Source organism: Fopius arisanus, unplaced genomic scaffold (assembly GCF_000806365.1).
Source record: "Fopius arisanus strain USDA-PBARC FA_bdor unplaced genomic scaffold, ASM80636v1 scaffold00011, whole genome shotgun sequence".
Classification (NCBI taxonomy): Eukaryota; Metazoa; Arthropoda; class Insecta; order Hymenoptera; family Braconidae; genus Fopius; species Fopius arisanus.
In genome coordinates, this window is record NW_011887750.1 from 1362192 (window position 1) to 1373516 (window position 11325).

The window sequence follows — 11325 nt, forward strand, 5'->3', positions numbered from 1 at the left end:
TCTCAATAAACCACACAAAATTGTTTAAAAAACAAAACCAAAATTAACATTCCAAATGAGCAGCAAATGCCACTACTAAGCCTCCAAACTCACCTCACACATCTTGGAAAATGCAATGGAGCAATGACTCCCCTCCTCCCAATCTTGGTGCAGCACCCCAGATATTTCTTATACAACTCCTCCTGCTCGATCCTCCCTCCAGTAGCGAGTTCAAAAGTAATCCTCAGCCATCCCAAGGCAAACTGTTCATTCTCCTGAATGATCTGCTGATGTGCATGTTGCTGTTGCAACGAATTAGCCGCTTCAACACTAGCCTTACTATTGGCCTTGCTCGTAACAGACGATGGTGTTGCAGGTGTTGATGGTCTCGATGGCGCTGGACTGGTAGCAGGTGCAGCAGTAGCAGCAGCAACAACAACAACAGTTGATGCAGCAGTAGCAACAGAAGGTGTTGTAATGGGGACAGCAGCAACAGTCGATGTTGTAACAGTAGCAACTGAAGTTGTATTTACTGTTGTATTAACAGTATTACTGACAGTTGTAGTCTGCCCGCCAGTGCTCGAGGTTGGCAGAGAGAGTGTCGAAACAGTCTCAACAACTCTCATAAGTATACAAGCTTTTGGTCCATAACTCTGTGCTTCAACAGTAATAAGAGCCACCAACGTATCAATAGCTCCACGTACCCGCGCGATGCTCGTACAAGGTCTCTCGCCCAGCGATGTCAATGCATAAAGACATTCCAATGTATAAACCAACAATGCAATATCGCTGAGTGCCAAAAATCTGCATATCAATTCGTAAACATTCTCTTTCAATCCATACGTTACAATTTCCTCGTTACTATCCTGTTGGCTGATTTTATTGAGCACTTCTAAACACGATATCACGATAAAACGATCAGATGAAGTAATACCATTAGCTATACACGTTAATACACAGTCAGTTAGTCTCTCACCAGCCTCTTTGAGAATCATTTCGTTAGCTATATTACCGAGTATATCGAAACCAAGCTGATGGAGATTGCTCCATCGTGCTCTAACACAGAGTAAAACAAAGCGCAGAAAGCAACGATTTCTACCCAGTACAGCAGCGTTCTCAGGTGTAAAACTCAGTTCACGAAAAATCGAGGCAATCTGCAGAACACGCTGGCCATAAGGATCTTGAGTGCCGAGGGTTCTACCAACGCAGAATAAATCCTTGTCTTCTTCCTCGAATTTAATGGAGTTTTGGTTTTGATCGGTGAATGTGTCATCGTCGATTATAATCGACGGTGTCTCCAGACGCTGACTATCATCCTCCTGCACTTCCACCTCCATCGGTGTTTCCTGATTAATCTGATCACTCGTTTTCTTTGATTTCTTGTCCTTCTCTCGCTCCAAGAATTTTCTACGCGAAAATGTATTCAAATCGGCAATTGGTTTCTTCATGAATGTCTTCTCATTCGTGAGATCTAGTACCTCTGGTGAATCAAGAACGTCCGACCAGAAGGAATTTACTGAGTAATTGCGAACGCGCGAGTATACTTCGATGAAGAGTTGCCTGGTGCCCGGTGAATCGAATACACCAGCGTGTGCAAGGAGAATATTTATCAAACGCGGGGACTTGTCGAGTCTCAGGGTGAACTTGCCCTCGTTCGAGAGCAGTGCGCAAACGTTTATAGCAAAGTCTTGTTCGTTTGGTAGGGGTGATAGGAGAGAGAGAGCGAGCTTATCGCAGTTTGATGGCTTGTAGAGATTTGACGAGAGCCCATTGTATTCTCGGAGAGATTCTGCCACATTGTGCTGATGATGATTGTACGTGAGGGGAACCGAGTGCAATGATCTAGCTGACCATTTTCTATGTCTCGAGTCCTCATCATCATCATCCCCCTGGTGTCCATCTTCACCGAGGAAGTGGACCTTTTCGTACCTATCGAGATACCTGGAACAGTCACATCGGGATTTTAATTCGGAATTATGAGGGATTGTGAGGACGCCCTGATCATCACGACATGTTCATTAGCTGTCGGAGATGAGAGCCATCAGCGGTTTTGGATGGCAGTGGCCTTTAGGTAATGACATATGCTCGACTGCAACCTCGCTGTCAAGAATGACCGGATAGCATGGGCAAAGAACTTTTGACTCAGGGTTCACCACGTGACTTTGGCGTGTGTCGCGTCGCCGCCTGTGCCGGCGGTATGAATGAAAACGAGGGGAAGAGGGATCCGGGGGGGTCGTAGTAGTAACGTACGTGAATGTGCCGTGAGATACAGCAGGAGAAAGAGGGAGGGAGACGATTGGACTGAAAGGTGGAGGGAGGAAGCTACTACCGCGACGCTTCTACTCTGCTTCGTTCTGCCACAACTTCGGATCGTTCACCCTCAACTCCCAAGGTCAATGTGGCCTAGACAACTTGAGACAATGGACCAGGGAGTAACCCGAATAAACCCCTCAATTATTATTAGACATCTTATTACGGTGTTACTGAGGTATACTATCGTTACCTGAGGTAAATCTGCTTGAGTCCTACACCGCTGTTGACACACCCGGCTGGAAGGTAGAACTGCTCGCACAGAAGGGACCATTCGTTCCTCGTGTTCACCTACAATCACAAATCACATCGTCATATCCTGAATCATCAACCCTCAATACCGTATTCCTTTCTCGAGAGAGGAAGTACGTAATTAATAATTTAATAACGATTTAAAAAAAAATTGAATCCTTTTAAGAATCTAGAGTAAATTCTTAATTCAGACACATCGAATTCTCACCCCTAGATTCCCCGACAACAGTCAGTGAAATCGTGTTGATAATTCAAGCCCCCTTATCATGAAAAGGACTCAGTCCTCCACTCCCTGAACTCATCCCCAGCATCCCCTCCCCAATGAAATCCCCAGACTCGACCCATCACCCCAGTGACCAAAGACTCGATGAAACCGGGACTCCGGATTCCCCGCGATCCAGAATGGTATCGAACGCACGTGGCACGGTGCGAAGGCCCACGCTACAACTGACGTATTTCGAATCAGCTGATCGTTGTGTTGGGGGGAGGGGCACGGGAGAAGGAGTCAGAGGACGACGCGGAAATGGGCTTTTGCATTGGGGTGGGGAGGTGAGTGTGGACACCGGGCCCGGGGGGTTGGAAATGTGTGGAATAAAATAAGGGGGGAGGAGAGGGAGTGGGCCAAAAGGGGGCAATGTGAGTATATAGCGGTGAAGGCCGAGCTGGGACGAAGATAGAGACGTAGACCGAAAGAGAGTTGATAGGTAGTGTTTTGGGGGGGAAAGGGGACGAGGGGGTCGGGAGGAGTGACGCGACGCGCGGTCTGCCGTCGTTGGAGAGATCAGCTGATTGCTGTTGCTCAAATGCTCCCCCCACACCACCTACTCGCCCCTGCACCTCTCTCTCCTGACTCGCCCCTTCCCCTCCCCCTCTCTCTCTGGTTAAGTCAGAGCTACCCCTCTTCTAGTCTGTCGTGTATGCCTCGTCCGCCCGCGCTGTGTGCAAACGGGGACCACTTCTCTCGGTTTGCTCAGACTTTTTCCCTCGCAACGCGACCGGGGAATGAATGAGACTCGCACCTACCGGAGGCATTCAATGAGTGCCGGCCGGCATCGACGGACGTCTCTCAAAATATCGGGCATGAGTGGGGGAAGAGAGATAACACGGTCTCCTGTGGATGGTTGAGGTGATTGGTTGGGGGGTTATGGATTTTGGGGGAGGTACGCGGGGTGCAGGGGGTACTAGTTGCGATGGTCATCTGGGGGTGGTAAGGGATGGTTAGAATTTTTTTTTCGTTTATTTATGTTTTTTTTTTATGCAGAGGGGATTTTTTTTTTGTATAAATATTCAGAATTGTGGAATATTGCATATTTCATTTTTATTGTTGTACGACAATTTATTCTATTTGCGAAAATATATAAATAAAAAATGCAGGTATTTGAATTTTAAATTTTTATGAATTTACAGTGAATTTCGGAAGAATTTTGGAATTTGGCAGTGAATATTAATTTTTCAATTTAAAAAATGAGCCAAAATGTTTCAATTTTTTGCATCAAAAAATGAAGGCTTCTATTGTCCCTCATTACGAGGGGCATTAATTTGTATTCGCTTTATATTGATTGTAAACTACCTTCGGTACTAGAAGAAAATAGACCATGCGAGATCTTTCATTTTATTGTTTCAATAAAAAAGTTGGGTAGAAGCCCGAAAACTTTTAGGAGAGCACCCAGAAGTCTGATGTAGTAATCTGAAAGAGTTGGAAGGACTGGAGATTTCTGAAGGTATAAAAATACCCATAGTGGAAGTAGTACCCAGACCTCCGCGAATTTTACGGTTGGATTTTGTTGAGACCGCAAGATACGGCGGCACCGGGGGTTAAAGTCTCTATAATCGCGAAGTGTGATTTTCCCCAAAGGATTCCCTTAGGATTAACCGGAGGCCGAGGGTCGTAGAAATATTTTACGGTTGGGAAAGACATTCGTCAAAGTGTGCGTTGGAAATTCGAGGATGTCACCAAGTGCATACATATTGCTAAATTTTTCCACGACTCGCACGTAAAAAGAAACGTGGGACGTGAGACTTTTTCTCGAGTTGTTCATTCCATTGGCGAATTGAGAATAATAATCCCCTATTTTCGTTATTTTGTGACTGATAATTGTAGTGAAGAGTTAAAACCACGAGAATTAACATAATAAAGTAATGAAGCAAAAAGAGGGAAACTGTACTCGCTTGGGAGGTCATTATCATTATCTTTCCTTTCTCAATTATATCTCTCTATGAGTGAAGGCAAGTACCAATTCTCAAACCTCGTGAAAGGGGTGTACCATTTACTCCCGTTATCACACTTGCACTGATAAAAAAATACTTTCGCCAAGAAAATTTAATCCCAACATAAATATAAATATTTGCATTCGATACAATTGATTTTTCATGAAAACTTTCATTTTCAGACTCATGATGAAAATTCAACAACCACAATTAACAGTACCAATTAACAATATAATTAATTTAAAAATCGACTTGAAAATCGAGAGCTCCCAGAATATTCATGAAATCAATTATTAAAATAATGAAGTAATCCGTCAATAAAGAATTCTACAAAAATGAAATGAAATGAAAGTTAAATAAAAATCGAAATGATAAAAAAAAAAAACAAATTATTATTAATTATCTTGAAAAATTGGAAATTTATTGATTGGGAAAGTCGAAAGGTAATTTTGTGGGAGTGAGTGGGCGTCAATTCTATGCATGCAAATTCCTATTTGAGATTTGTAGTGGTGCAAAAAATGATTTTTGGGGATGATTTGCGGCAGACTGGCTGCCAGGGCTCGACCGACCCGACGAAGTGTTTCCATTGCGGTCGATACGGCAACACCGCGCCCAGTCGCGCGCATACCGGCACCTGCAAAATGCGAATGTGTCCCGGGCGATGTTGCTGGGCTCTACATGGCCTCTACATGGCCTCAACTCAAGTACTCGACATATTCTACATGTCCCCCACCGATGCAAACTCGGCAACGTCGCGGCCCACCAACAGAGACAACTAAGAAACTCAATCCCCCAAACCCACTATCGACAAGAAAAAAATAACAATAATTCATTGCAGGATGTTAACATTTACTCCGCCATAATCAGGAATGGGTTTTATGTTAACCACATTTCATGAATATTGAATATTGAATGGGTTAACATTTTATAGATTAAAATGTCTACTTTTCCTGATGGACTTTAAAATTAAACACGAAATTAATTTATCTCTAGGTTTCGCCAATTTCTAGGATGAATAATAAATTTTTAGATCAGTTTAATGTCAATTGAATAAATAAATTGAAAATAATTGAAAATAAATTATTGGGATATTCAAAGACGGTTTATAAAATTGCATTTATTTTTCCGTTTTCCCTAAGTGATTTTTTTAAATTCCAGGCGACGATACCCCAGGTGCCCTGCACGTGATAGCAAACTGAATTTGATAAATTATATCACTACTTTCTTACATTTACCCCCTCACATTAATATTCCAATATAAATAAATAAAATTGAGACCATCGCGGCAAAAAATTGTGAAAATTTCCCGGATTCTACCTGCAGGTGATGAACGACGGAAAGTTGGCGCCTGGCGTTTTGTCCTATCAGTTCTTGTGTCCGATAACACTTGTTGAAAGGGTGGAGAGGTGGCACAGAAGCGACTTTCCCACCTAAACCATCACATCTCTCTTTCTCCTGCAACTATGCCCACCTCTCCCTTTCCTCCGCTCTCTATCGTGCATGTATGCGCCATAGCATCCAACTCGCGGACCCGCGGTACCTTCAATCCACTGACCCTGACCTTGTGCCACTTCCGTGTCCTCCCAACGCTGCGCTTCACCTCTCCCAAATCTTAATTACCACCCTCCCCCTCGCCAAAAAAAAACAATTCGCGAAAAATGAATAAAATCTGTATCAACGGGTAACAAGTCGATTTGATCAATAACTCAGTTTTCGATAAATACCTCTGAATCCAACAGACATAGCGAAATTTTTGTCATTACCTTTTTTGCAGCTTTCGTTGAAATCTTCAAAAGAGATCCTCAGACAAATTTCGCTATCTCGTTTAGATTCAAAGATATTGATCGTTTTGATCGAAGGCTAATTACTATCATCTGACAGGAAATAAAAGGAAACATTTCATTCATTGCACATACGCTCATCTTATTGCGTACTAGTAACTTTCCTCCTCGATATTCGCGAGAGGTCATAGGAGAATGATGCACCTTTTGATTAATAAAAGTTAAAGTCTAGGTTAAATCCGTTTCTATTAGTTACTAATCCCTGTCGATACTCGAATGTACGAAAATTTGAAAAATATTTCTTTGAAGATATTGCGCTTAAAGATATTTATTGTGAGATCAACTAGGAAACGAGTCACTCGCTCCCCTTTACGATTTCAATACAAAATTCCGTGAAATGGGTAGCAGACCTGAAGTTGAAATCGCCCTCTCAATCTGCTAAGAAAATTCTCGAATTTCGTGAACTTTGCGCATTGCATGTGCCACTCATCGACCGGAAGTAATCGTCTGTGCCACACGTGTTCGTTACGTCTACGTGAATACTTGAAGTTCGCACGCGTTGGGGCGTAAACCTCACGGTATTTTTATTGTCCCCTATTTTTGGGTATTAAACTCGATCCACGAGAGTATAAGAATGTTTACCACAAGCACTCGGTACTTTCTTTACGTTTTTTTTCAATCAATAGACTCGTGGAACCCCAAGCAAATCAGTAGCGAATTTTTCAAGAATGTAAACACACGAAGTTCTCAGAAAATAGATAAATAGCTTCGAGTGAATATTGTTGTTGGTCATTTTAAAATAAAGAGCCGGTGTGGAGCGCATTGACGAGTCATGAGAAAGCCAGAGAAATTCATAATATTTACATTGAAAAACTTGTTTGCTGAACCTTGTCCATGCACTCCAGAAAAATGGATTATAGTGTTGTTGCAGATTATCAATAAAATGTTAAGTGAATGTTGTTTGTTCTTGTCGATATAAGAAACGCAAAAAACCACTCCTCAATATATTGAATCGGTGGAAGGAGATATTAATTCAATTGGAAATTCAGTTTTCTCTCAAATTATCTAAACTTGTTGCTTCTCGTTGAACCCACTCAAATAATTAATCATTTTACTGCCACAGTTGCACTATAGACTGTTGGATATTTCTGAAGTTTTCGACTTTCAAAGATTTTCATTTGAAATAACTGTAATATTACTCGGGAATTTTGGAATCAAGATGAGAATTAACAGATTCAGAGCTAAATGTAAACTTCTTCCTCATTCTGTTACGAGATATCACTATCCACAAACACATCTTAAATAAATAAATAAATATATTTCTTTACCTTAATCCATCCACCATGCGCCGTCACCAGGACATAGAGAAGATACAGATCTATTTCGTTGCCACTGATTTTCGGCGCTTTTTTGAACGACGTGCTGAAATCAATAAAAAAATAGACATTAGTTCTTCAAAATAATTAATAGATAATAGAAAGTCCTCGATCAATTTCCACAGATATAAAAATACATTTTTCCATGATGGATAATTGAAAATTGCAAAATAAAGGATAATTACCCCCTAGTTTCGTGAAAATGGTGCAATTCCTTGAGGAAGCTCTCTCGCTCCCTCTCGTACGTAACAGGATCCTTATTGAGGATTTTCGCCATTTTTTATCTTCAAGAATACAATCCACTAAACGTCCACGAGTAACAATTGTGGACGCGCATTGGCGCCTTTGACGGGTGCACATCTACTTCGTTTAACCGTAAACCAGGTGTCCAATAAACACATCGATGAACCAATGATTAACCCCTCAAAATACCACAAGTCTTCCCAGGATCCTTTACTTCCACCTCAAAACACCAAAACCATTCGCACACATCACCTGTCACTATTCCACACCTGAAATCGTCCAGATCAATCCTCGAAATCCCAACCAGGATAAACAAAAAAAGATTTCACAGCTCTCACTCCCACTCCAAAACCCTTCTCCCCTTAAAAGTCACGAAAACAAAAAAATGAAAATCCAAAAAATTCCGACAAACTCAAATCCGAGAAGTCAATTCCCCGGAAAAAAAACCCTCAAAAATTCAATCTAAATGACTCGAAAATTAATTAACACCCAGAGAACACGTTCATAATGCCACCAGAGTGTTCATCCACTGGTGCCTCTCTCGGGTGAAGCTCTCGGTGTTGCACTCTTATTGCCCCCACCACTCACCCCTCTCAGTCCAAAAAATTCCCAACTCTGCCAAAAAATATCCAAAACAATCGTTGAAATTCCCCGTATCAATTCCACAATAAAACATTAACAAAAACACACGGCGTTACTTGACGTCCCAAAATCTCGTATATCAAAATGGCGTCCCTCACTGGCTGGCATCAATTCACAGACACGATGCACAGTAACCACAACTCACCACAAAATATCCCCAACACCAATTTCACACTTAAATAAATTTAAAAAACAAGGAAAAACCTATTGTTTTATTAAATGTTAAGAGTGTGCCCCCCCGCGTGTGCACTACCCTTCCGCGCACTTTCGGTTTAACGTTTGAGGGGCCGATACGAGTGAGAACGAAATGCCGTTCTGTAAATGGGGGGCCAGGAGAGGTTTGTATTGGTGATTCGAAGAGAGGGGGGCAACTTTAATATGTACCACCACACAACGTTCGGTTGAACGTTCAGTTGTCTCGGTGTTACAGCCGAGGCGTCGTACACTGGCTTCTCTCCCTGATTCTCCCACTGTGTCAAGACCAATATGTCTGGTTACACCGATTTCAACAAATACCAAATCACCAACACAAATACCAATGGATTTTCTGCTAATCCTGGGAGGGGAAATAGTACAGTCAACGCTGTTTCCGCCCGTTCAAGAGCGCGCGCGCGTTACAGTTTAATCCCCCACCACTTGACACAATGATTATTCACTCTAAACTCTCAACACTAACACTCACTTAGCCCCACTGTTTTCCACCATATATTTACTTATTACTAATTATTGTAATGATTTGTCAGATCATTGTGGGATTAAATCGTCTGGGGATTGTGGGATGTGGGGGAAAAAATGGGGGATTGGGGCCCGGGTCGCGGCGGGGTATTTTTACTTTCAAAATGGATGGCGAGACTTTTTGAATTGTCCGGGGCACGACAGGGGTCACGACACTACGGCAACACCACTGGCGACATCTGCCGAGGGGAGGGGGGCCCAGGGTTTGTGGACATGTGTTGGAATTTTGAGGATTTTCCCTGTATGGGAGGGTTGAGAGGTGAGGGGTGAAGGACGATTTTTTGGAAAGGGACACTGATTTTTTAAATATTTTTTTGCGGTTATTGTGGGGGTTATTTAGTCGCCTCGAGAGCGATTGCTCTGGTTCTCGAAGCTCTTCAGTCTCTTCTTCATGATGAAATGGATTTTCAGTGATTTATGTAGATTTTAGGTGGTGAATGATTTTCTCAGGGGTATCCGGTATTCTCGCGGGGTCACTTGTGTTGTTACGAGGATTATCGATGATTTGGTTGAATTAAATTCACTCTGGGAATTCTATCGAACATCTGACAGAGACGGAGCACTTGGGGCCCTCGAACTCGCGAATTCCCGCGGATTTTCGCCTCCAACTCACTGAATTTCACTTGACAACGTGTGACGATCGGGGGATCGAAATTGTGATGATCTTCTGGTCTTTGGATAATTTATCCCCGAATTGAAAAAAACACTTGGGGCACGAACTCTCTTTGATGTACAATTTTTACTGACCAACCGGAACGATATACGCCGTGTTCCTGCGGTGTTGCATTGTCTACAGTCTGGCCAACTATTTTTCAATCGGTAATTTATTGTTTTATTGATTGCTCGGGGGCTGTTCGTTGATTGTGAAAAAGTGGTGGATTATTTTATGGATTTTTGGGGTCAATAGCTGGACCGCTCGGGCAACTCCTTGGGTACGCGCCTCTCGGAATCCCGCGATTATTCACGCGGGTATAGTTTGTACCGTATCACCTCGTCAAATCATTTTCCTATTTTCCTTGAGAGTTCCTCGGTCGAGGTTTATCCCTCCCTCGGCAGATGGCAGAGGTACTTCCATAATAATAATATTAATAATAATAATAATAGTGTCCCTGGAACAGTGACTGCAAAGAGGATTGACTAAAGTAGAGGCTCAGTTCTGGGGGTTTGAGTGACCCCAGCGGCATCGTAGTACTGCACCCCAAGAGAGGGAGGGCGCAACACGCATTGCTGGGGTGTTTTTTTTTTATTAACCAAGTTTTTATTACAATGCTGGGGTGTCCATCAAGTCGACGGGGTGAATTTTATTTTCTGTTGTACGAATGCTTTTTGTTTTTCATTTGTTTAACTGAAATTTAGCCGACTGTAGCACGTACGGAAGGGGGAAACCACATCTTGTGGAATTTCAATGGAAAAAATTATTCAATGTATGGAATATATACCACTAATGAATTTTTATTTCTAAATGAATACGTTATCCTAGTGGTAACGTGCTCGACTGGCACGCCGGCAGCCCGGGTTCAGTCCCGGGCATCATTCTTTTTTTTTTTCAAAATAATTCCAATTTTTTTTTTTTGTTAATGGCAAATCAATCAAAATATCGTTTAAAAAGTGAATATTTGAAAATCCAAGAGATATGCAGTGAAATTGAAAAATTAGCAATTTTGTAAAACGATACTTTTGCAATATATATACTCCTAATGAAATTTGATTATTGTAATAATGCGTTATCCTAGCGGTAACGTGCTCGGCTAGCACGCCGACGGCCCGGGTTCGATCCCGCCGTCATTCATTTTTTTTTT

At 42.2% G+C, this 11325-nt stretch overlaps 1 protein-coding gene across 5 annotated transcripts in view; it reads right to left on the reverse strand.

Moving 5' to 3' along the window:
* The window catches only part of Bap170 (Brahma associated protein 170kD), an 18259-nt gene extending 7771 nt beyond the window's left edge, over nt 1-10488 (reverse strand). For 3 of the 5 annotated variants that reach the window (XM_011298766.1, XM_011298765.1, XM_011298762.1), the window contains exons 1-4: nt 8092-10488; nt 7859-7952; nt 2483-2580; nt 94-1920 (exon numbers count right to left, since the gene is read on the reverse strand). In XM_011298766.1, the coding sequence (XP_011297068.1) occupies nt 94-1920; nt 2483-2580; nt 7859-7952; nt 8092-8183 (2111 nt within the window). In that variant the 5' untranslated portion in view covers nt 8184-10488. The remainder of the gene's footprint in view (nt 1-93; nt 1921-2482; nt 2581-7858; nt 7953-8091) is intronic. The other 2 variants (XM_011298768.1, XM_011298767.1) reach the window with 1 other exon arrangement.
* Nucleotides 10489-11325: the final 837 nt, after the last annotated feature.